Source organism: Scyliorhinus torazame, chromosome 11, assembly GCF_047496885.1.
Source record: "Scyliorhinus torazame isolate Kashiwa2021f chromosome 11, sScyTor2.1, whole genome shotgun sequence".
Classification (NCBI taxonomy): domain Eukaryota; kingdom Metazoa; phylum Chordata; class Chondrichthyes; order Carcharhiniformes; family Scyliorhinidae; genus Scyliorhinus; species Scyliorhinus torazame.
Window position 1 is genome coordinate 232,433,667 of NC_092717.1, and position 26,685 is coordinate 232,460,351.

At 53.5% G+C, this 26,685-nt stretch overlaps 1 protein-coding gene and 1 long non-coding RNA gene across 2 annotated transcripts in view; one reads left to right on the forward strand and one right to left on the reverse strand.

Annotated features, from left to right (window-relative positions):
* The window catches only part of LOC140385853 (uncharacterized), an 89,364-nt gene that overhangs the window by 59,923 nt on the left and 2,756 nt on the right, over window positions 1-26,685 (forward strand). The window lies entirely within an intron of this gene.
* LOC140386072 (uncharacterized) lies at window positions 6,499-18,555 on the reverse strand. Its single transcript, XM_072468651.1, has 3 exons — window positions 18,401-18,555; window positions 12,462-16,058; window positions 6,499-6,651 (listed from the first exon to the last, which is right to left on the reverse strand). The coding sequence occupies exons 2-3, from the start codon at window positions 15,195-15,197 to the stop codon at window positions 6,499-6,501; spliced, it is 2,889 nt and encodes a 962-aa protein (XP_072324752.1). The 5' UTR covers window positions 15,198-16,058; window positions 18,401-18,555.

The following is a 26,685-nucleotide window of genomic DNA, read 5'->3' on the forward strand; positions in this document are numbered from 1 at the left end:
TACAGTGCCAATCGGGGCCACCCTGTAGCCCGTCGGACCTGGTTGGGCACGGGGAGACGCACCATGCTAACATGTCGGCCCTTTACCCTCTGTAAACAAGGGATATTGGAATTCAACCAGGAATTGTGGCCTTCCTCTTAGTTGCCGCAGCCCTGGGGGATGCACTGAGGCTGTACGAGATGCAGCTGCTCAAGGAGGGGGACCCTGCAGCAGTGGAGCCTCCCCCAGAAGAACAGGAGGCAGCCTACTGCGCATGTGATGCACCACGGACAGCAGGGAGGAGTCCGAGGTGCTGCGGGAGTCACCAGCATGGGCCCCATTACCCCCTTCTCCCTTGAGGTACCCAATAGCCCCCGGGCTACTCCATGGGATGGGGATGTAAGCGGCGTTATCCCTTGATGCTTCCCCGCCATCTGGAGCTGCCAGTCCTGGAGGCCCGTCCTGGTCTGAACCCAGGGTCCGCACGCTCGCGGCCATGGACCACTGGGAGAGGGTCCAATCACACTGTGATTGTGCCACCACCTTCTGAGCCTGTCCACGTCAACCAGTGACTGCGCCATCTCCCTCTGGGACTGCGCCACCTCCCTCTGGGACTGGGGCACCTCCCTCTGGGACTGGGGCACCTCCCTCTGGGACTGGGGCACCTCCCTCTGGGACTGGGCCACCTCCCTCAGGGACTGGGCCACCTCCCTCTGTGTCTGTGGCACGTCGGCCAGCGCCTGGGCAATGGAGCTGCCGCTCTCAGCCATGGCCTGCTGTGACTGGGCCATGCTCTGGAGCGCCGCTGCAATGTCCAGGTGGCTCTGGTAAATGGCTGCCTGAGATAGGGCAGCCCTGCCCTGGTGTTCAGCCACCACCTGCACATTGCCCCAGGCCTTGAACATGTTGACCCATGGCCGAAACCTTTCTCCCCCAAGGCCTCCGCCACGGACGCCACCTGTGTTGTGTTGGCCTGGGTGGCACGCATTGCCGGCACCACCTCCTGCTCCTGGCCACGGTTTGACTCCTCCAACTGCACCTGCAGGTGCTAGATGCTCGCCGCCAATCCCTTATGTAGTCACTGGCTCTGCGACTGCAACTCCCCGATGGGACTGTCCGTTCCAGAAGCTCGAAACCAGTCTGGACGACAGCTAGTCCCTGATTCTTCCTCTACTCCGACCGTCCGCCCCCTCGGGAGTTCACACCTCCCCCTGCTGTACCGGCGCCTGTGTGTGTGCACCAGACAGTGTCCCAGGAGCCTCTTCACTAAAGTGCCCAACCGAGGTGAGTGTCTCTGGGATGGTGGAGGGTGTTGGAGACAGCTGTGCCGGGAAGTTGGTGTCTTCCCCGGACTCGAGCTCCAGGGTGTGACGGGATGCGGCTCCATGGCTCCTGGCCATGTCGGTGCCTTCATTGCCGCTGCTTGTCACCTGGGGTTGTGGTTGCCGTTGGGTCGGAGGTGCTGGTGGGTGTGGTGGTGGATGTGGGAGTCGTGGTGATGGTGGGGTGGGTGACACAAGTGCTGTGGGGAACCCAGCCGAGTGGAGTCTCGCTTCCTTGACCGAAGCCAACCCCTGCCTCGGCGACTGTCCTTTCTGCAGGCCCTCTGACCACGTTCCGAGCGCCCTGTTCTGCTGAGGTGAGGGGCCGCAGGTCCAGCGGTCCCCCTCCGGTCTTCTGCCGCTCTCGGCGGTTGTGAGTGGCCTTCTCTTGCAGGGGCAGTGGTGGGGGGGGGGGGGCGAGAACAGAAAGCGCACGTTAGACAGTCTGAGCATGCAACCCAGGGGTGGGTAGCTGGTGTTTTCAGTGGCCAGGGCACCCGACCATGGCAGCCGGTATGGGTGCAGGGTGGGGATTCGCCCACCTGTGTGGGGGGGGAGGGGGGAGGGATCGTGTCATGGGTGTGTGGGACGGGGGGTTGGTGCTGGGGGCCGCAATGCTGCCTGCTCACCCTGGCCACCTTGAGGAGGTCGTGCAGTTTCTTTCGGCACTGCTGCCTGATCCTGACGTTATTGCCCACGGAACTGAAGACATAGAAAATACAGCACAGAACAGGTCCTTCGGCCCACGATGTTGTGCCGAACCTTTGTCCTAGATTAATCATAGATTATCATTGAATTTACAGTGCAGAAGGAGGCCATTCGGCCCTTTGAGTCTGCACCGGCTCTTGGAAAGAGCACCCTACCCAAACTCAACACCTTCACCCAACACCAAGGTCAATTTGGACATTAAGGGCAATTTATCATTGGCCAATTCACCTAACCTGCACATCTTTGGATTGTGGGAGGAAACCGGAGCACCCGGAGGAAACCCACGCAGACACGGGGAGGACGTGCAGACTCCGCACAGTCAGTGACCCAAGCCGGAATCGAACCTGGGACCCTGGAGCTGTGAAGCAATTGTGCTATCCACAATGCTACCGTGCTGCCCTTGAGAACAAATAAATCTACACTATATCATTTAACCGTAATCCATGTACCTATCCAATAGCTGCTTGAAGGTCCCTAATGTTTCCGACTCAACTACTTCCACAGGCAGTGCATTCCATGCCCCCACTACTCTCTGGGTAAAGAACCTACCTCTGATATCCCTCCTATATCTTCCACCTTTCACCTTAAATTTATGTCCCCTTGTAATGGTTTGTTCCACCCGGGGAAAAAGTCTCTGACTGTCTACTCTATCTATTCCCCTGATCATCTTATAAACCTCTATCAAGTCGCCCCTCATCCTTCTCCGTTCTAATGAGAAAAGGCCTAGCACCCTCAACCTTTCCTCGTAAGACCTACTCTCCATTCCAGGCAACATCCTGGTAAATCTTCTTTGCACCTTTTCCAAAGCTTCCACATCCTTCCTAAAATGAGGCGACCAGAACTGTACACAGTACTCCAAATGTGGCCTTACCAAAGTTTTGTACAGCTGCATCATCACCTCACGGCTCTTAAATTCAATCCCTCTGTTAATGAACGCGAGCACACCATAGGCCTTCTTCACAGCTCTATCCACTTGAGTGGCAACTTTCAAAGATGTATGAACATAGACCCCAAGATCTCTCTGCTCCTCCACATTGCCAAGAACTCTAACCCTGTATTCCGCATTCATATTTGTCCTTCCAAAATGGACAACCTCACACTTTTCAGGGTTAAACTCCATCTGCCACTTCTCAGCCCAGCTCTGCATCCTATCTATGTCTCTTTGCAGCCGACAACAGCCCTCCTTACTATCCACAACTCCACCAATCTTCGTATCATCTGCAAATTTACTGACCCACCCTTCAACTCCCTCATCCAAGTCATTAATGAAAATCACAAACAGCAGAGGACCCAGAACTGATCCCTGCGGTATGCCACTGGTAACTGGGATCCAGGCTGAATATTTGCCATCCACCACCACTCTCTGACTTCTATCGGTTAGCCAGTTCGTTATCCAACTGGCCAAATTTCCCACTATCCCATGCCTCCTTACTTTCTGCATAAGCCTACCATGGGGAACTTTATCAAATGCCTTACTAAAATCCATGTACACTACATCCACTGCTTTACCTTCATCCACATGCTTGGTCACCTCCTCAAAGAATTCAATAAGATTTGTAAGGCAAGACCTACCCCTCACAAATCCGTGCTGACTATCCCTAATCAAGCAGTGTCTTTCCAGATGCTCAGAAATCCTATCCTTCAGTACCCTTTCCATTACTTTGCCTACCACCGAAGTAAGACTAACTGGCCTGTAATTCCCAGGGTTATCCCTAGTCCCTTTTTTGAACAGGGGCACGACATTCACCACTCTCCAATCCCCTGGTACCACCCCTGTTGACAGTGAGGACGAAAAGATCATTGCCAACGGCTCTGCAATTTCATCTCTTGCTTCCCATAGAATCCTTGGATATATCCCGTCAGGCCCGGGGGACTTGTCTATCCTCAAGTTTTTCAAAATGCCCAACACATCTTCCTTCCTAACAAGTATTTCCTCGAGCTTACCAATCTGTTTCACACTGTCCTCTCCAACAATATCGCCCCTCTCATTTGTAAATACAGAAGAAAAGTACTCGTTCAAGACCTCTCCTATCTCTTCAGACTCAATACACAATCTCCCGCTACTGTCCTTGATCGGACCTACCCTCGCTCTAGTCATTCTCATATTTCTCACATATGTGTAAAAGGCCTTGGGGTTTTCCTTGATCCTACCCGCCAAAGATTGTTCATGCCCTCTCTTAGCTCTCCTAATCCCTTTCTTCAGTTCCCTCCTGGCTATCTTGTATCCCTCCAATGCCCTGTCTGAACCTTGTTTCCTCAGCCTTACATAAGTCACCTTTTTCCTCTTAACAAGACATTCAACCTCTCTTGTCAACCATGGTTCCCTCACTCGACCATCTCTTCCCTGCCTGACAGGGACATACATATCAAGGACACGTAGCACCTGTTCCTTGAACAAGTTCCACATTTCATTTGTGTCCTTCCCTGCCAGCCTATGTTCCCAACTTATGCACTTCAATTCTTGTCTGACAACATCGTATTTACCCTTCCCCCAATTGTAAACCTTGCCCTGTTGCACGTACCTATCCCTCTCCATTACTAAAGTGAAAGTCACAGAATTGTGGTCACTATCTCCAAAATGCTCCCCCACTAACAAATCTATCACTTGCCCTGGCTCATTACCCAGTACTAAATCCAATATTGCCCCTCCTCTGGTCGGACAATCTACATACTGCGTTAGAAAAGCTTCCTGGACACACTGCACAAACACCACCCCATCCAAACTATTTGATCTAAAGAGTTTCCACTCAATATTTGGGAAGTTAAAGTCGCCCATGACTACTACCCTATGACTTCTGCACCTTTCCAAAATCTGTTTCCCAATCTGTTCCTCCACATCTCTGCTACTATTGGGGGGCCTATAGAAAACTCCTAACAAGGTGACTGCTCCTTTCCTATTTCTGACTTCAACCCATACTACCTCAGTAGGCTGATACTCCTCGAACTGCCTTTCTGCAGCTGTTATACTATCTCTAATTAATAATGCCACCCCCCCACCTCTTTTACCACCCTCCCTAATCTTATTGAAACATCTATAACCAGGGACCTCCAACAACCATTTCTGCCCCTCTTCTATCCAAGTTTCCGCGATGGCCACCACATCGTAGTCCCAAGTACCGATCCATGCCTTAAGTTCACCCACCTTACATCTGCCGCCTGTGTCCAGGCCCGGCGAACAGCGGTGGCTGGCAGCCTCCTTCCTAACCCAGGGTACAGGGTGGTCTGCTCCCCTCCACGGCGTCTAGCAAGTCCCCCAGTTCGGCATCTGTGAACCTCGGTGCCACTCGTCTTGCTGCCATCTTGTTGACTGGGCTGTTGCGTGTGGGGAGTGCAGTGCGTATCTGCGGCTGCAGCTTGTCAGCCTCCCGAGTGTCAATCCTGAACCCGATGCATCCAGCACCGTTTCTCATTGCAATCAATCGTGTTCCACCTGGTCCCGGTTCTAGCCCCTTTAACAATCGCTGAACCGGTCCAGGTGCAGCGCCAGTTTTGCTTTTATTTAACTCCACTAATCCTGCCAGGCATCAGCACTTCGTCTCAGAAACGGACAGTCCAGCCCATTATGACCACTTCACTTTTCTCCCCTGCTCTCCGCCACTTTGACCGAGCTTTTAACCATCCTGACCCAACATCTGATGCAGCCTGAATTTGTCTGATTATACTTTTGTGAAGTGCCTTGGCACACTTCATTACTCCCAGAGAGCTATATAAATCCAAGTTGTTGTCAAGAAAAGATCAAGCCATAGTATTGAAGCAAACCAAGTCATATTTTCAACCGCAAAATGACAGCTCGTTAAACTGATGTGCATGTTAAAAGTGACAAGTCTCAGCCCTTGAGAAAAAGGACTAAAAGTGTGATTTTGCCTCTTCAAATGGTTCTGCTCATAAAGTCACCGGATTGTGCCGTGTTCCACAGCATCGATCTGACAACAGTGATGGTGAAGCACCGGTTTATTATAATATTCTGATGTGACAGGACTCACAAGTTACTTTAGATTTTAGACCTGGGCTCAAACAAGCCATTCAGAACAGCTGCTGTATGTTTGATTTTCTGCTCCACATGAGCTTTCATCATGGAATTTACAGTGCAGAAGGAGGCCATTCGGCCCATCGAGTCTGCACCGGCTCTTGGAAAGAGCCCCCTAACCAAGGTCAACACCTCCACCCTATCCCCATAACCCAGTAACCCCACCCAACACTAAGGGCAATTTTGGACACTAAGGGCAATTTATCATGGCCAATCCACCTAACCTGCACATCTTTGGACTGTGGGAGGAAACCGGAGCACCCGGAGGAAACCCACGCACACACGGGGAGGATGTGCAGACTCTGCACAGACAGTGACCCAAGCCGGAATCGAATCTGGGGCCCTGGAGCTGTGAAGCAATTGTGCTATCCACAATGCTACCGTGCTCACTCCATGCCATCTCACCTTCACAGCACATCCTTTTATTCCTTTCTCCTTCATGGGTATTTCTAATCTCTCCCGCTATGCACCTCCGCTCCTCCATGAAACAACAGGCTCCATATTCCAACCACCCTTTGGGTAGAAGGGATCTCTCCTCACTGGATTCATCATTGGATTCATCACTGGATTTTTCAGTGACTCTCTTGCATTTATCACCAGAAAATCAGGCAACATCTGCGGAGAGAGAAGCAGAGTTAATATTTGGGATCTGCAACTTTGGGCGGGATTTAACCTTGACGACAGGGTTTTTTGCCCGCTGGTTGTAGAGCTGGCGGGCATCCCGTATTTCCCGCTTTGAGGAAAAACCAACTGGGCAGTAGCAGGCCTTCCTGGCCATTCAGGCTCCCATGGGCAGAACACGGTCCTGCTGAGAGCCAACCAGAGTCGGGCAGCTTTTCATTGCCGATAATGCCGCTGGGAGCGGTGGCTGCCATCAGTATACCATCCAGGGAGAGGCGTGGGATTGTTCAGAGACCCAGGCCACAGACGAGTGAGCGCTCCGGGGAGGGGGACACTGGCTAAGGGTGAGGGGAAGGGTCAGGAGAAGGGACAGGGGAGTCCCGGCTTTTGGTAGGTTCCTGCCTTCCTGATATCAGGTCGCTCGATCTGAGTCGTTTTAAATGAGGGACCACCTCCCTCGGGAGCTCGCAAGCTCACTCGGCAGGGTTCGCTTGCCGGCATTTGTGTGGTAGTCACCACTAGTTGTATTACATGTATTATGGCACTGCCCCTATAGTAGAGGTACATGGGTAAATCCCTGCCTGCTGGCTCCGCCCAGTAGGCGGGGTATAAATGTGTGTGTTCACCGATGCTGCAGCCATTCTGGTAGCAGCTGCAGGAGGCACAACACCTTTGCTCAATAAAGCCTCGATTATTCCACTACTCTCATCTTTGTGGCAATTGATAGTACATCAATTTATTGAGCAAAGATTTTTTAAACGATGGATCTCCGCATCAAGCCTGATCGCCTGCAGCTGAGCCCTCAGGCAGCCAACACTACGTCCGCCTTTGACTACTGGCAAGCCTGTTTCGAAAGCTACCTCCGAACATCCGCTGAGGAACCCTCAGACTCACAGAAGCTTCAAGTCCTCTATTCATGGGTGAGCCCTGACATTTTTCCTCTCATCCGGGATGCACCCACTGACTCCGAAGCGATGGAGCTCCTGAAGGGACATTACGTTCGACCAGTCAATCAAGTATACGCCAGGCATCTCCTGGCCAAGAGACAGCAACTCCCCGGGGAGTCTCTGGATGATTTCTGGCATGCCCTGTGACTGCCAGGCAGTTTCGGCAGTCCAGCACACTGAACGTTTAACTCGAGACGCTTACGTTACGGGCATAAAGTCTGCGTACGTCCGCCAGCGGCTACTGGAAGGGGGTACGCTTGATCGTGCGGGAACTAGGCAGCTCGCTACTTCGTTAGAAGTGGCCTCCCGCAACGTCCAGTCCTACGCCCCCGACCGTGCGGCACCCTCGTGGGCCCCACCAGTTGCCGACTGCAGCTCACCGCAAGCCTGCGCCGCGCGGCAGCTGGCCAACTCTGGGGGGCCCAAATGCTATTTTTGTGGGCAAAACAAACACCCCAGGCAGTGTTGCCCGGCGCGGAGCACGACCTGCAACGGTTGTGGGAAGAAGGGACACTTTGTTTCTGTTTGCCAGGCCCGGTCGGTCACCGCTGTTTCCAAGCCCGGCGTTCCTACACCCCACACGTGCGACTCACGGGTGCCGCCATTTTCCCCATCGCAAGCCACGTGCGGCCCGTGGGCGCCGCCATCTTCTTCACCGCAAGCCACGTGTGGCCCGTGGGGGCCCCATCTTTGGTGTCGCTCACCATGTGCGCCCTGTGGGCGCCGCCATCTTCAGCGCCATTTTGGACGGCGTCTCAGGACCCCTGCTTGTCTGGCCATTCATCGCCTGCCGCTACCTCCACCATCGCTGAACAGCCCGGGGCCTTCCAGCATCTGCTGCAGCTCGCCTCTATCACCCTGGATTAGTCCCGGCCCCGCAACCACGCGACCGCGTCAATGACGGTGAAGATTGATAGGCACGAGACGACCTGCCTTTTTGACTCCCGGAGCACAGAGAGCTTCATCCACCCCACTACGGTAAGGAGCTGCTCCCTCACGGTACACCCTGTCACCCAGAAAATCTCCCTGGCCTCCGGATCCCATTCCGTGGAAATCCGGGGGCACTGCATCGTGATCATAACCGTCCAGGGTGTAGAGTTCAGCAACTTCCGGTTCTATATCCTCCCCCACCTCTCCGCTGCCCTGTTACTCGGCCTGGATTTTCAGTGCCATCTCCAAAGTCTAACCTTAAAATCCGGCGGACCCCTACCCCCCTTCACTGTTTGCGGCCTCACGACCCTTAAGGTTGATCCACCTTGCCTGTTTGCGAACCTCACCCCGGATTGCAAAACCATCGCCACTAGGAGCAGATGGTACAGTGCCCAGGACAGGACTGTCATCAGGTCGGAGGTCCAACGGCTTCTGCGGGAAGGGGTCATTGAGGCCAGCAACAGCCCCTGGAGAGCTCAAGTGGTAGTAGTAAAGACTGGGGAGAAACACAGGATGGTCATTGACTACAGTCAGACAATCAACCGGTACACGCAGCTCGACGCGTACCCCCTCCCACGCATATCTGACATGGTCAATCAGATTGCGCAGTATCGTGTCTTTTCCACAGTGGACCTGAAGTCCGCCTACCACCAGCTCCCCATCCGCCCGGAGGACCGCCAATACACTGCGTTCGAAGCAGATGGCCGCCTCTATCACTTTCTCAGGGTTCCCTTCGGCATCATTCAAGGGGTCTCGGTCTTCCAGCGAGAGATGGACCGAATGGTTGATCGGTATGGACTGCGGGCCACCTTCCTGTACCTAGATAACATCACCATCTGCGGCAACGATCCGCAGGACCACGACGCAAACCTCCAAAAATTCCTCCAGACCGCCAATCTCCTATACAATAAGGAGAAATGCGTGTTCCGCACCAACCGCTTGGCTATGTCGTGGAAAATGGAGTCCTAGGGCCCAACCCCGACCGCATGCGCCCCCTCATGGAACTCCCACTCCCCCACCCACTGCCCCACGGCCCTGAAACGATACCTGGGGGTTTTCTCCTACTATGCCCATTGTAATTGATAATGCATCAATTTGTCTTTCTGGTTTGGACAGCCAGCCTCTCTGAGAGGCTCTCTGGTAACACCAGGCCTTGCTTTTCAGCGAAAATTGATCCCTCGGTAACTGTGGGGCAACTGAGGGCCCAGGATGTAGTCTCTCAGCAGACAACACATTCCACTGGGTCATTCAGCAATCTGTCAGGAGGGATTCCAAGGACAAACCAGGAATCTTGTCGGATGTGCCTGTACTGGCAGCCGCCAGGGGGTGAGGGACAGGTGGAAGAAGCCCCCGGCCAGTTTTCCGCGTAATTCACGAGCGGGGTTGGGGAAGTGGCTGGCAGCACCGTGGCTTGTTCTGATCCTCTGCCCGAAGTCAGCCCGAATCCCACGGAAAGTGTTGCATAATTCCTCTTCTTATTGCCTGCAACGGATAACCAACTCACACCCAACAAACAGAAACATTGATCAAAGGCAGAATAATTTCCGAGATATCAGATAATTCTCTGAGTGAAAGGTGCTCTGGGAAGAGATACGTTGAGGCAAAAAAATTAACTATGCAAAATGTTGCTTGTTGTAAAGAGGCAAAATGAAGTGAAAACCATAGACAGGATGGTGTTTGAAGAATTATATGTGGTTATTAACAAATGAGACAGGGTAGATGCTACTGTAGGGTCATGATTGAAGTAGTCAAGCTTGGGAGAGGAGAATAATTTGAAATGAGAAAATGAAATGAAAATCGCTTATTGTCACAAGTAGGCTTCAAAATGAAGTTACTGTGAAAAGCCCCTAGTTGCCACATTCTGACGCCTGTTCGGGGAGGCTGGTACGGGAATTGAACCGTGCTGCTGGCCTGCCTTGGTCTGCTTTAAAAGCCAGTGGTTAAGCCCTGTGCTAAACCAGCCCCTACCTGAGCAAAAGATTGCAGACTTAAATTGCAGCAACTTAATGTAAAAGTGACAGGACAATTGGGAGTAGGCCTATAGTGATGGGAAGGCATTTGATTTGATTTGATTTATTATTGTCACATGTATTAGTATGCAGTGAAAAGTATTGTAGACATACCATACACTGGGAAGGAAGGAGAGACTGCAGAATATAATGTTACAGTCTGATGCGCTAAGCGTCAAGAACCACAAAGACATGTGAGACTTTAACTCAGGCTTTAATATACTACAAGGGAGGCTTACCCGACACAGACGACCCCAGAAAGAATGGGGGCTGTCCCAGAAGAGGTTCTTATACTGACTCCCGGGGGAGTGGCTAAGGCGGAGCTCTCCGTGGCCAGGTTGGGTTACCTACCAGTGACCGAACCTCTGCAGAGTTACAGTACAATACACAGTATTACAGGGCCACGTTACGCACAACTATTATATACTATGTACAATGGTAGGGAGGTACAGTGGTGTATCACCACATTCACCCCTTGTTTAGAAGGAAGTCCGGTGTGAAAATTCGGAGCAGTGAACAGAGTCCATCAGGAGGTTCCGTGTCGTCAAAGGTCGAGACGAACGATGGGTTTGGTCGATCTCTTTGAACGTCGGAGCTGCGGCGCTGAGGTAGTGTCCGGCGGTATCTGTGCGGTCGGTGGTGCTGGTTCGCGAGGCGGCATGACTTCCCCCACCGCTTCGGCTGGCTCGAGGCGAAACTGCGGGATGACAGCGGCTGGCACGGAGTAGTAACAGGCCGAGGGATCGACGGGAGCAGAGAGGGAGTGGGGTGGAGGTTGCGGGGCGAGGGCGGCAGGGGCCCCAGAGGGGGCCAGGTCCTTGATGGAGACGGTCTCCTCACGCCCGTCGGGGTACGCTATGTACGCGTACTGTGGGTTGGCGTGGAGGAGACGGACTCTCTCCACCAGTGGCTCCGCCTTAGAGGTCCGCACGTGCTTGCGGAGCAGGACGTCTCCCGGGGACAGGAGCCAGGATGGAAGCGATGTCACGGATGCCGATCTCCTGGAGAAGAGAAACATCCGCTCATGAGGGGTAGCATTCGTTGCAGTACACAAAAGAGACCGGATGGAGTGGAGTGCGGACGGGAGGGCCTCCTGCCAACGGGAGACTGGTAGGCCTTTGGACTTGAGGGCTAGCAGCACGGCCTTCCAAACAGTCGCGTTCTCCCTCTCCACCTGTCCGTTTCCCCGGGGGTTGTAGCTGGTCGTCCTGCTCGAGGCAACGCCCCTGGCGAGCAGGTACCGACGCAGCTCCTCGCTCATGAAGGAGGAGCCCCGGTCACTGTGAACGTAATTGGGATAACCGAACAGCATGAAGAGGTCGTGCAACGCTTTGATGACGGTGGCGGAGGTCGTGTCGGGGCAGGGAATGGCGAAGGGGAACCGCGAGTACTCGTCGATGACGTTGAGGAAGTACGTGTTGCGGTTGTGGGTGGGGAGGGGCCCTTTGAAGTCAATGCTGAGACGTTCAAAGGGGCGGGTGGCCTTGATTAGGTGCGCCTTGTCTGGCTTGTAGAATTGCGGCTTGCACTCCGCACAGACTTGGCAGTCCCTAGTCATGGCCTTGACCTCCTCGACTGAGAAGGGTAGGTTGTGGCCCTTGATGTAGTGGTAGAACCGCCTGACGCCCGGGTGACAGAGGTCATTATGTAGTGCCCGCAGCCGGTCATCCTGTGCGTTGGCACAAGTACTACGGGACAGGGCATCAGGAGGATCATTGAGCTTACCTGGTCGGTATAAGATAGTATAATTGTAGGTGGAGAGTTCGATCCTCCACCGTAATATCTTATCATTTTTGATTTTACCTCGTTGTTTGTTGTCGAACATGAACGCAACTGATCGTTGGTCAGTAACGAGGGTAAATGGTTTTCCGGCCAGGTAGTGCCTCCAGTGCCGGACGGCTTCCACTGTGGCTTGTGCCTCCTTCTCAACAGAGGAGTGGCTGATCTCGGGGCCTTGGAGTGTGCGGGAAAAGAAGGCGATGGGCCTGCCCGCCTGGTTGAGGGTGGCACCCAGGGCAAAGTCGGAGGCATCGCTCTCGACTTGGAATGGTGCAGACTCGTCTACCGCATGCATGGCGGCTCTGGCGATAGTAGTTTTTAGGAGGTGGAAGGCCTGGCAGGCCTCGGGCGGGAGGGGGAATGAGGGGGAACGGAGGAGGGGTCGGGCCTTGTCAGCGTACTCGGGCACCCACTGGGCATAGTAGGCAAAGAGTCCGAGGCATCGCCTCAGTTCTTTGGGGCAGGTGGGAATGGGGAGTTCGAGAAGGGGGCGCAGACGGTCGGGATCGGGGCCGAGGACACCGTTCTCCACCACGTAGCCGAGTATGGCGAGGCGGGTGGTGCCGAAAACACATTTTGCCTCGTTGTACGTGAGGTTGAGGCGTTTGGCAGTTTGGAGGAATTTCGTGAGGTTGACGTCATGGTCCTGCTGGTTGTGGCCGCAGATGGTGACGTTGTCCAGATACGGGAAGGTAGCCCGCAGTCTGTTCTGGTCCACCATTTGGTCCATCTGCCGTTGGAAGACCGAGACTCCATTGGTGACGCCAAAGGGTACCCTAAGGAAGTGGTAGAGGCGGCCGTCCGCCTCGAAGGCCGTGAAGTTACGGTCCTCCGGGCGGATAGGGAGCTGGTGGTAGGCGGATTTCAAGTCTATGGTGGAGAACACCCGGTACTGTGCAATCTGGTTGACCATGTCAGATATGCGGGGCAGGGGATACGCATCAAGCAGCGTGTACCGGTTGATGGTCTGACTGTAGTCAATGACCATGCGGTGTTTCTCGCCAGACTTGACTACCACCACTTGGGCTCGCCAGGGGCTGGTGCTGGGAGCAATGATATTTTCCGAGAGAAGGCGCTTAATCTCCGCTCGAATGAATTGGCGGTCCCCAAAACTGTAACGCCGACTTTTAGTAGCCACGGGCTTGCAGTCGGGGGTGAGATTAGCAAACAGTGAAGGGGGGGGGATCCTGAGCGTGGAGAGACTACAGGTGGGATCCGGGGGGGAATCAGGGAAGAACTGGGGGTTGGAGACCGAGAGGGGGGGGAGGGGGCCGTTAAAATGCAAGGTGAGGCTGCGCAGGTGGCATTGGAAGTCCAGGCCGAGGAGCGCGGGGGCGCAGAGGTGAGGGAGGACCATGAATTTGAAATCCTGGAACACCACGCCGTTCACTGAGAGGGTGACGACGCAGTAGCCCGAAACCTCGGCCGACTGGGAGTTGGAGGCCATGAAAATATGCCTGCGCGTGGGTAGTACCTTGAGGGAGCAGTGGCGCACGGTGTCCGGGTGGAGGAAGCTCTCCGTGCTGCCGCTGTCGAAGAGGCAGGTGACAGTGAAACAGTTTACCTGAACCTCCATGGTGGATCTGGCGAGCTGATGCGGTCGGTCCTGGTCGAGGACGATGGATGCGATGGTGGAGCTGTTGGAGAAGGGTTCCGGATCCGAGGAGCGGCCTGTGGGAGAAGGTGGCGGCGCCCAGGCGTCGTAGGCTGCTGCTGGAGGCCAGGTTGCTGTTGGTGGCTGCATCTCCTTTGTTTGCAGCATTTCGGTCCAGTGCGCAGGACCGGAAGTGACGATCGGCGGTGGACCGGAAGTGACGCAATTCGGTGGCGGGGCGGACCCGGAAGCGACGATCGGCGACGGACCGGAAGTGACGATCGGCAACGGACCGGAAGCGAAGATCGGCGAACCGGAAGTGACGATCGGTGAACCGGAAGTGACGATCGGCGAACCGGAAGTGACGATCGGCGAACCGGGAGTGAAGTGAGCCGGGCCGGGGATGATCAAAGATGGCGGCGCCCTTGCGTCGCACATGTTGAACAGCGAGCCGGGAACGGAGGACGGCGGCACCCCGAAGTAGCAGACCGCGGCGTTGGACCCCGAGGCAGCAGTGGAGCGGCAGACGTTTGCAAAGTGGCCTTTCTTGCCACAGGCTGAACAGGTAGCATCTCTAGCAGGGCAGCGTTTCCTGGGGTGTTTTGCCTGGCCACAAAAATAACACTGGGGCCCAGGCATTTTTACTGCTGGAGTGGCTGGGTGGGCCCTGACTTGCAGTGGTTGTTGCTGGGAGGTAGCGGCCACGTAGGGAGCGTGGGCAGGCGTATAGGAAGTTTGTGCAGGCGTGTAGGACGCATTATTGTCGTAGGCTGCCTGTTGGGCCTCTGCCATAGTGACTGCCATGTCCAGAGTCAGGGTAGTTTGTGTCAGAAGGAGTTGGCGAATCGGGACGGAAGCAATGCCAGCTACAAAGGCATCAAGCGCCAGGGCCTCAGTGTTCTGCTCAGCGGAGACTGCTGGCGCGTTGCAGGTGAGCGCGAGGGCACGGAGGTCCCGAACAAACACGGATAGGGGTTCACCCGGCTGCTGGTGCCGGGAGGCGAGGCGGTGGCGGGCGTAAATAGAATTAACAGTTCGTGCATACCGGCTTTTGAGCTTCACGATGGCATCGGCGTAGGTCGTTGTTCCCGTGATGAGGTCGAAAAGCCCGTAGTCGAGCCGTGAGCACAGGAGATTGAGTCGGTCGGCGTCCGTTTTGGCGAAGGCGGAGGATGCTTCCAGGTAGGCCTCGAAACACCGGAGCCAGCAGTTGAAAAGGTGATCCGCGCGTGGAGCGTGGGGGTCGAGCGAGAGCTTGTCGGGTTTCAGAGCAGCCTCCATTATAACTGTAGTATATTAAATTGATGCGCTAAGCGTCAAGAACCACAAAGACATGTGAGACTTTAACTCAGGCTTTAATATACTACAAGGGAGGCTTACCCGACACAGACGACCCCAGAAAGAATGGGGGCTGTCCCAGAAGAGGTTCTTATACTGACTCCCGGGGGAGTGGCTAAGGCGGAGCTCTCCGTGGCCAGGTCGGGTTACCTACCAGTGACCGAACCTCTGCAGAGTTACAGTACAATACACAGTATTACAGGGCCACGTTACGCACAACTATTATATACTATGTACAATGGTAGGGAGGTACAGTGGTGTATCACCACATTCACCCCTTGTTTAGAAGGAAGTCCGGTGTGAAAATTCGGAGCAGTGAACAGAGTCCATCAGGAGGTTCCGTGTCGTCAAAGGTCGAGACGAACGATGGGTTTGGTCGATCTCTTTGAACGTCGGAGCTGCGGCGCTGAGGTAGTGTCCGGCGGTATCTGTGCGGTCGGTGGTGCTGGTTCGCGAGGCGGCATGACTTCCCCCACCGCTTCGGCTGGCTCGAGGCGAAACTGCGGGATGACAGCGGCTGGCACGGAGTAGTAACAGGCCGAGGGATCGACGGGAGCAGAGAGGGAGTGGGGTGGAGGTTGCGGGGCGAGGGCGGCAGGGGCCCCAGAGGGGGCCAGGTCCTTGATGGAGACGGTCTCCTCACGCCCGTCGGGGTACGCTATGTACGCGTACTGTGGGTTGGCGTGGAGGAGACGGACTCTCTCCACCAGTGGCTCCGCCTTAGAGGTCCGCACGTGCTTGCGGAGCAGGACGTCTCCCGGGGACAGGAGCCAGGATGGAAGCGATGTCACGGATGCCGATCTCCTGGAGAAGAGAAACATCCGCTCATGAGGGGTAGCATTCGTTGCAGTACACAAAAGAGACCGGATGGAGTGGAGTGCGGACGGGAGGGCCTCCTGCCAACGGGAGACTGGTAGGCCTTTGGACTTGAGGGCTAGCAGCACGGCCTTCCAAACAGTCGCGTTCTCCCTCTCCACCTGTCCGTTCCCCCGGGGGTTGTAGCTGGTCGTCCTGCTCGAGGCAACGCCCCTGGCGAGCAGGTACCGACGCAGCTCCTCGCTCATGAAGGAGGAGCCCCGGTCACTGTGAACGTAATTGGGATAACCGAACAGCATGAAGAGGTCGTGCAACGCTTTGATGACGGTGGCGGAGGTCGTGTCGGGGCAGGGAATGGCGAAGGGGAACCGCGAGTACTCGTCGATGACGTTGAGGAAGTACGTGTTGCGGTTGTGGGTGGGGAGGGGCCCTTTGAAGTCAATGCTGAGACGTTCAAAGGGGCGGGTGGCCTTGATTAGGTGCGCCTTGTCTGGCTTGTAGAATTGCGGCTTGCACTCCGCACAGACTTGGCAGTCCCTAGTCATGGCCTTGACCTCCTCGACTGAGAAGGGTAGGTTGTGGCCCTTGATGTAGTGGTAGAACCGCCTGACGCCCGGGTGACAGAGGTCATTATGTAGTGCCCGCAGCCGGTCATCCTGTGCGTTGGCACAAGTACTACGGGACAGGGCATCAGGAGGATCATTGAGCTTACCTGGTCGGTATAAGATAGTATAATTGTAGGTGGAGAGTTCGATCCTCCACCGTAATATCTTATCATTTTTGATTTTACCTCGTTGTTTGTTGTCGAACATGAACGCAACTGATCGTTGGTCAGTAACGAGGGTAAATGGTTTTCCGGCCAGGTAGTGCCTCCAGTGCCGGACGGCTTCCACTGTGGCTTGTGCCTCCTTCTCAACAGAGGAGTGGCTGATCTCGGGGCCTTGGAGTGTGCGGGAAAAGAAGGCGATGGGCCTGCCCGCCTGGTTGAGGGTGGCACCCAGGGCAAAGTCGGAGGCATCGCTCTCGACTTGGAATGGTGCAGACTCGTCTACCGCATGCATGGCGGCTCTGGCGATAGTAGTTTTTAGGAGGTGGAAGGCCTGGCAGGCCTCGGGCGGGAGGGGGAATGAGGGGGAACGGAGGAGGGGTCGGGCCTTGTCAGCGTACTCGGGCACCCACTGGGCATAGTAGGCAAAGAGTCCGAGGCATCGCCTCAGTTCTTTGGGGCAGGTGGGAATGGGGAGTTCGAGAAGGGGGCGCAGACGGTCGGGATCGGGGCCGAGGACACCGTTCTCCACCACGTAGCCGAGTATGGCGAGGCGGGTGGTGCCGAAAACACATTTTGCCTCGTTGTACGTGAGGTTGAGGCGTTTGGCAGTTTGGAGGAATTTCGTGAGGTTGACGTCATGGTCCTGCTGGTTGTGGCCGCAGATGGTGACGTTGTCCAGATACGGGAAGGTAGCCCGCAGTCTGTTCTGGTCCACCATTTGGTCCATCTGCCGTTGGAAGACCGAGACTCCATTGGTGACGCCAAAGGGTACCCTAAGGAAGTGGTAGAGGCGGCCGTCCGCCTCGAAGGCCGTGAAGTTACGGTCCTCCGGGCGGATAGGGAGCTGGTGGTAGGCGGATTTCAAGTCTATGGTGGAGAACACCCGGTACTGTGCAATCTGGTTGACCATGTCAGATATGCGGGGCAGGGGATACGCATCAAGCAGCGTGTACCGGTTGATGGTCTGACTGTAGTCAATGACCATGCGGTGTTTCTCGCCAGACTTGACTACCACCACTTGGGCTCGCCAGGGGCTGGTGCTGGGAGCAATGATATTTTCCGAGAGAAGGCGCTTAATCTCCGCTCGAATGAATTGGCGGTCCCCGAAACTGTAACGCCGACTTTTAGTAGCCACGGGCTTGCAGTCGGGGGTGAGATTAGCAAACAGTGAAGGGGGGGGGATCCTGAGCGTGGAGAGACTACAGGTGGGATCCGGGGGGGAATCAGGGAAGAACTGGGGGTTGGAGACCGAGAGGGGGGGGAGGGGGCCGTTAAAATGCAAGGTGAGGCTGCGCAGGTGGCATTGGAAGTCCAGGCCGAGGAGCGCGGGGGCGCAGAGGTGAGGGAGGACCATGAATTTGAAATCCTGGAACACCACGCCGTTCACTGAGAGGGTGACGACGCAGTAGCCCGAAACCTCGGCCGACTGGGAGTTGGAGGCCATGAAAATATGCCTGCGCGTGGGTAGTACCTTGAGGGAGCAGTGGCGCACGGTGTCCGGGTGGAGGAAGCTCTCCGTGCTGCCGCTGTCGAAGAGGCAGGTGACAGTGAAACAGTTTACCTGAACCTCCATGGTGGATCTGGCGAGCTGATGCGGTCGGTCCTGGTCGAGGACGATGGATGCGATGGTGGAGCTGTTGGAGAAGGGTTCCGGATCCGAGGAGCGGCCTGTGGGAGAAGGTGGCGGCGCCCAGGCGTCGTAGGCTGCTGCTGGAGGCCAGGTTGCTGTTGGTGGCTGCATCTCCTTTGTTTGCAGCATTTTGGTCCAGTGCGCAGGACCGGAAGTGACGATCGGCGGTGGACCGGAAGTGACGCAATTCGGTGGCGGGGCGGACCCGGAAGCGACGATCGGCGACGGACCGGAAGTGACGATCGGCAACGGACCGGAAGCGAAGATCGGCGAACCGGAAGTGACGATCGGTGAACCGGAAGTGACGATCGGCGAACCGGAAGTGACGATCGGCGAACCGGGAGTGAAGTGAGCCGGGCCGGGGATGATCAAAGATGGCGGCGCCCTTGCGTCGCACATGTTGAACAGCGAGCCGGGAACGGAGGACGGCGGCACCCCGAAGTAGCAGACCGCGGCGTTGGACCCCGAGGCAGCAGTGGAGCGGCAGACGTTTGCAAAGTGGCCTTTCTTGCCACAGGCTGAACAGGTAGCATCTCTAGCAGGGCAGCGTTTCCTGGGGTGTTTTGCCTGGCCACAAAAATAACACTGGGGCCCAGGCATTTTTACTGCTGGAGTGGCTGGGTGGGCCCTGACTTGCAGTGGTTGTTGCTGGGAGGTAGCGGCCACGTAGGGAGCGTGGGCAGGCGTATAGGAAGTTTGTGCAGGCGTGTAGGACGCATTATTGTCGTAGGCTGCCTGTTGGGCCTCTGCCATAGTGACTGCCATGTCCAGAGTCAGGGTAGTTTGTGTCAGAAGGAGTTGGCGAATCGGGACGGAAGCAATGCCAGCTACAAAGGCATCAAGCGCCAGGGCCTCAGTGTTCTGCTCAGCGGAGACTGCTGGCGCGTTGCAGGTGAGCGCGAGGGCACGGAGGTCCCGAACAAACACGGATAGGGGTTCACCCGGCTGCTGGTGCCGGGAGGCGAGGCGGTGGCGGGCGTAAATAGAATTAACAGTTCGTGCATACCGGCTTTTGAGCTTCACGATGGCATCGGCGTAGGTCGTTGTTCCCGTGATGAGGTCGAAAAGCCCGTAGTCGAGCCGTGAGCACAGGAGATTGAGTCGGTCGGCGTCCGTTTTGGCGAAGGCGGAGGATGCTTCCAGGTAGGCCTCGAAACACCGGAGCCAGCAGTTGAAAAGGTGATCCGCGCGTGGAGCGTGGGGGTCGAGCGAGAGCTTGTCGGGTTTCAGAGCAGCCTCCATTATAACTGCAGTATATTAAATTGATGCGCTAAGCGTCAAGAACCACAAAGACATGTGAGACTTTAACTCAGGCTTTAATATACTACAAGGGAGGCTTACCCGACACAGACGACCCCAGAAAGAATGGGGGCTGTCCCAGAAGAGGTTCTTATACTGACTCCCGGGGGAGTGGCTAAGGCGGAGCTCTCCGTGGCCAGGTCGGGTTACCTACCAGTGACCGAACCTCTGCAGAGTTACAGTACAATACACAGTATTACAGGGCCACGTTACGCACAACTATTATATACTATGTACAATGGTAGGGAGGTACAGTGGTGTATCACCACACAGTCATAGCTAGGGTGTACAGAAAAGATCAACTTAATACGAGGTAGGTCCATTCAAAAGTCTGATGGCAGTAGGGAAGAAGCTGTTCTTGAGTCGGTTGGTACGTGACCTCAAACTTTGGTATCTTTTTCCTGACGGAAGAAGGTGGAAGAGAGTATGTCCGGGGTGTGTGGGGTCCTTAATTATGCTGGCTGCCTTTCCGAGGCAGCGGGAATTGTAGACAGAGTCAATGGATGGGAGGCTGATTTGCGTGATGGACTGGGCTACATTCACGGCCTTTAGTAGTTTCCTGCGGTTTTGGGCAGAGCAGGATCCATACCAAGCTGTGATACAACCAGAAAGAATGCTTTCTATGGTGCATCTGTAAGTGTAGCTGACAGGCCAAATTTCCTCAGTCTTCTGAGAACGTAGAGTCGTTGGTGGGCTTTCTTAACTATAGTGTTGGCATGGGGGGACCAGGGCAAGTTGTTGGTGATCTGGACACCTAAAAACTTGAAGCTGTCGACCCTTTCTACTTCGTTCCCATTGATGTAGACAGGGGCATGTTCTCCACTACGCTTCTTGAAGTCGATGACAATTTCCTTCGTTTTGTTGACATTGAGGGAGAGATTATTGTCGTCGCACCAGTTCACCAGATTCTCTATCTCATTCCTATACTCTGCCTCATCATTGTTTGAGATCCGACCCACTACAGTGGTGTCATCAGCAAATTTGAAAACCGAGTTGTAGGGGAATTTGGCCACACAAGTCATAGGTGTACAAGGAGCCTCACGTCTGTAGTGGGTAAAGTCTTGGAGGGGATTATAAGAGACAAGATTTATAATCATCTAGATAGGAATAATATGATCAGGGATAGTCAGCATGGCTTTGTGAAGGGTAGGTCATGCCTCACAAACCTTATTGAGTTCTTTGAGAAGGTGACTGAACAGGTAGATGAGGGTAGAGCAGTTGATGTGGTGTATATGGATTTCAGCAAAGCGTTTGATAAGGTTCCCCACGGTAGGCTATTGCAAAAAATACGGAGGCTGGGGATTGAGGGTGATTTAGAGATGTGGATCAGAAATTGGCTAGCTGAAAGAAGACAGAGGGTGGTGGTTGATGGGAAATGTTCAGAATGGAGTACAGTCACAAGTGGAGTACCACAAGGATCTGTTCTAGGGCCGTTGCTGTTTGTCATTTTTATCAATGACCTAGAGGAAGGCGCAGAAGGGTGGGTGAGTAAATTTGCAGACGATACTAAAGTCGGTGGTGTTGTCGATAGTGTGGAAGGATGTAGCAGGTTACAGAGGGATATAGATAAGCTGCAGAGCTGGGCTGAGAGGTGGCAAATGGAGTTTAATGTAGAGAAGTGTGAGGTGATTCACTTTGGAAGGAATAACAGGAATGCGGAATATTTGGCTAATGGTAAAGTTCTTGAAAGTGTGGATGAGCAGAGGGATCTAGGTGTCCATGTACATAGATCCCTGAAAGTTGCCACCCAGGTTGATAGGGTTGTGAAGAAGGCCTATGGAGTGTTGGCCTTTATTGGTAGAGGGATTGAGTTCCGGAGTCGGGAGGTCATGTTGCAGCTGTACAGAACTCTGGTACGGCCGCATTTGGAGTATTGCGTACAGTTCTGGTCACCGCATTATAGGAAGGACGTGGAGGCTTTGGAGTGGGTGCAGAGGAGATTTACCAGGATGTTGCCTGGTATGGAGGGAAAATCTTATGAGGAAAGGCTGATGGACTTGAGGTTGTTTTCGTTGGAGAGAAGAAGGTTAAGAGGAGACTTAATAGAGGCATACAAAATGATCAGGGGGTTGGATAGGGTGGACAGTGAGAGCCTTCTCCCGCGGATGGATATGGCTGGCACGAGGGGACATAACTTTAAACTGAGGGGTAATAGATATAGGACAGAGGTCAGAGGTAGGTTCTTTACGCAAAGAGTAGTGAGGCCGTGGAATGCCCTACCTGCTACAGTAGTGAACTCGCCAACATTGAGGGCATTTAAAAGTTTATTGGATAAACATATGGATGATAATGGCATAGTGTAGGTTAGATGGCTTTTGTTTTGGTGCAACATCGTGGGCCGAAGGGCCTGTACTGCGCTGTATTGTTCTATGTTCTATGTTCTATGAGTATAGTAGGGGGCTATGGACACAGCCTTGTGGGGCACCGGTGTCGAGGATGATCATGGAGGAGATGTTGTTGCCTATCCTTACTGATTGTGGCCTGTGGGTTGGAAAGTTCAGGATCCAGTCACAGAGGAAGGAGCCGAGGCATGTTGGAGCAATCATTGGGGGAGATCATTGCCCCTGATTACAGGATTAGTAGCCCAGTGACAGTATTACTGTGCCACCTTCTCCCCCAGTGGGCTGAATGGTCCACCTTTGCACAGTAAATTCTATGAAAGTTTATTCAAAACCAATTATGCATCTTTTACCACCTGCTCTCTGAATATTCAGCTTAATTGCTTTGTACGCCGTCTTCAGAAATTCATTGCAGCTGAATTAAATTACATATGGAAAATTCAGACTCCTGCTAACTAAATTAATTCTTTAAACCTCTCCATGTCAAGAATCCCCTTACATTTATTGACACACTCTGAAGGGGGTCAATGCCAAATATTGACATGCTCATAAATATTGACATACTACCTGAAAGACGATGGCAGACAGATAGAACTGTCCTCACAGTAAACACGTTCTGTTTGTACAGAGCAAAATGTAAATAACGCCACAGTCCCAGAGGACTGAAGGTGGCTCTCCTCCCCTTTGAGGACTGACTGGTTGTGATGAACGGCTATTGTATTACTGTACCCTTATCATCATGTAAGGTGATGTCCCCTTTAAGACCGGGCTTGGAACCCTGGGGGACTCCGCCTCTGGCTTCGCCCACCTGGGAGTCGTATATAAGGGGCAGCCTTGCAGGCAGCACCCAGTAAGCACCCATCTTGGCACCAGGCTAGTTCTTAGCTTATTAAAGCCTTCTTTACCGTTTTGCTCTCTAAGCGTCGTTATTGAGGATACAACACTGGTGATGATTTAACCTGAGGGTCACCACACCTCAGGCACGGTGCCTGAATGGAAAACCTGAGTCGGTACGTGAAGTGGTCCCCCGCTGTTGGCATCGCTGCCCCACCTCGAACCTGCTGCCAGTGCACAGCTAACCAACCTTCTGAATTTCTTAGCACAAGCGGATCGCCCATAGCATTGCTCATTGCAGCTGAGAGTGCAGCCCCGAGGGAGTGCTGTGCTGTTGGAGGTGGCAAGTCTCCCAGGGAATGAAGGGATTGTGGAGAGCCAGCAGGAAAATGGTGTTGATGCTCAAGATCAGCCATGACTGTACAGAATGGTGGAGCGGACTCAACGGGCCAAGTGGTCTACTCCTGCTCTTATTTCTTGTGTTGAGCTGAGGCCGGGCCTGTCCTCTCAGGCAGATGACAAAGACCCGATGGCACCATTTTGGTGAAGAACAAGGGAGTTATTGCCTTGTGGTCTGGTCAACTTCTGTCCCTCAATCATCATCACTAAAACTCAATATCTGCTCATTGTCACATTGCTGTTTGTGGGAGCTTGCTGCCAGCAAGATGGCACTGGTTGTGCTGGAGCACGCCCATACAGCTGATGGGTTTGCTGGGGCCAGAGGCCACCCAGGGGGATTCCCTGGCAGGACACCTATACCACCCATGGCACCAGGTTCAAAGTGGGCTGTTAGCGGCGTGCGCAGCCGCAGGGCTGCCTTTCCGGCTATGGCAATGGTGCTCCGTGCCCGTCCATGCCCATCTCCTGGCCATCCCCCGCTACTCGCCCCAGCCCTGGCAGAAGCCCCCCCCCCCCCCCCTGGCCAGCGGCATAACTCAGCAAACTATGACAATGTTGGACATCTTCCGTAACCCCTGTCTCTCCCTCAGCAGCCGCCATGCCGGTTTCACGATTTGTAAAAGCACAAGTGAACTGTGCCGTCGGGAACTCGGCCCATTGGAGGCGGAGCATCGGGGAGGCCCCGGAGAATACCAGGACTGGCCCGCTAATGATATGCAAATCGGGCCTACTGTACATGCGGAGTGAAACGCATTGATGACGTTTTCAAAGTGACGGAGAATCGCGATTTGGCGTCAAATCTGCGCCTGCCGTTATTTTGCCGTCAGAAGCCATTCTCCGCCCAATCGCATTTCCTGATTTTGCCATCGGCGAACGGAGAATCCTGCCCATATTCGGTATGTACGCCAATCAAGCACCTGCCAACTTGAGAGACAAATTGATGATCTGTTTGAGCTGCTCGCAGAAAAATACTTTTCACTGTACCTCGGTACACATGACAATAAACAAAATCCAATCCAAGAGCAGTAGAGAAACCAGTCACATCTGCAGTCAGTGGAAAAACTATTTGGAGTAAGGCCGTTCCCCTCTATGTGATTCAACAAACAAATGAAGGAAAACATTGATTTCTTCAGTATCTGCATTCCAATTTTATGACAATGTCCTTCAGCAGCCTAGTCTGACAAATTTCCTCGTCTTCCTAATTTTCCAGCTGAGAGGGGATTGATAATTGGGGGATCAGTCGCCCAGGATATTTCCCACACAATTTCGAGGTCGGAAAAACTGGGAGCAGGAGGGAAATCCATCTGAAATGACATAGAAAATAAGAGTAGGCCATTCAGCCCTTTGAGCCCGTTCCACTATTCAATGAATTTTCTACTTTAGCGCCATTTTCCTGCACTTCCCCTTGATGTTTCTGAGATGTCGAAATCTATTGGTCTCAGTCTTGAGTGTACTCAACCAATGAGCCTTTCCAGATGTTCGAATTAATTGAATGTAAACTCTCACCGACTGTGGGAGGATTTGAACTCGCGGTCAGAGATCAATAGTCGAGCACGTCTCTGAATGCCTGGTCCAGTAACTTAACCGCAATGCCCCAGTATTCCATCCTGGCCTTGCGCACCTCGCATAGCAGGAATTATGTCGGAATGGGACACAACATTCCGTCACTGTTCCTGGCACATCGCCAAATATTCGCCGCAGAAAACACTTCGCAGTTGTACTCACTCATCACAAAAAATGATTGCCCTGTGACCAGTTATTCCAAACTTGCACGATTATCTAAATATCACTTTCCAGTCCAGGGTATCATCCTTGTGATTTGCTTCCATGAGTAATCAGGTAATAATTCCTCACTGGAGAATACTGTCCTGGCCAGTGGATCTATCGTCTTCTTTTATCCACAGCACAGCATCCATAACTCTTGTGAAAAGGGCCTGATTACGGTTCCTCAGTGTGAATTTGTCTTAGTTTATTGCTGCCGAGGAAATAAAAGCTGCAGAGTTCTGGTGAGTTATTGTGCTTTCGACAGTCCCTCGGTGCATGTGTTTTCTTGACACTGACTGACTGCATTTGCCAATTGAAATACGCGCATTCCCGAGCTTTAAGAGAGGACGAATCCGGCTTTAAATCAATGACCACATTCATTAAAGTGCGGTGTCACCATGATGTGCAAAGTTACCAAAGGTTAACATGGCGTTGCCGTCGGTTGCCTTACTGTTTGACTGAATGCTGAACAGGCATGGCAGCCGCAGCGGGGGAGGGGCAGGTGTGCCAGACGTTGATTTCTACTTGATTAATCAAATTTTTATTTTCTCGTAACTAATTAAATTTTGCACCATTTTTATGAGAATGATTAATTTTGTTTTCTAGATGAATGCCAAACATAGTTAAATGTGTAGACATGAACAATAGCTGGGTGCCCTTCAATTGAAATGACAGCAAATATTCCAATTCCACCCTAACTTCTCCCTCAGCACCCCCTCCTCACAAGGGAGGTTGGCAGTTAGAGATAAGCCTAAACTAGGGGACATAAATATAAGGGGCGGGGTTCTCCGTCCCGCCAGACCCGTTTTTTGGTGTGGCGCACCTCCGCCGGTAATGGGGTCCTCCGACCGGGCAGCAGACCAATGGGGTTTGCCACTGTGGGCACCCCCACGCCGTCGGGAAATCCGCGGGCATGCGTGCGCAGCCGGCGAAGCGGAGGATCCCGCCGTCGGAGAATCCTGCCCAAGATAGTTACCAACTAATCTACTAATTCATGAGAAACCCCTTTATTCAGACAGTGTTGGAAGTCATTATCACAAGGAGTAGATGAGTCGAATAACTAAGATCCACTTCAGGAGAGATCAGATGAAAAGCATGAAGGAACATCAGAACGTTAGGTCCGTCATTTCCGGTCCTTTCATGGACTTAAGCCAATTGTCCACCACACCTGTGTGGCTCGACGACCCGGGAGTGCAGATGCGCGCTCATGTGCACTGGAAGCGCGCCACGTTTAAGCTCCCCGTCCGTTTTCTTTCCCCTGCTTTTCTTGATGGGCCTGCGTTAAAAATCCAGGGACTGTGCTAACTTGGCCGGCTTGTCCTGATGTTATGTATGTTTTTATACTTTTATATTTGTGCTTTTTTCCCTTGATGCAGGATCATCGGGAGCCATTGTTATGGGTGGGTTAATGTTTTATTTTACTGGTGTTTAGTGTTCATAAATGTGTTTAAAATGCAACTAAAGTGAAAGGAAGATATATATTTAATTTTTCAACTTTGGTTTGTCATGAGGCTGTTAATTCCATTAAAAAGGTACTTTACTGTATAAAGTGAGTTTGGAGTCACGGAAAATGAACGAAAG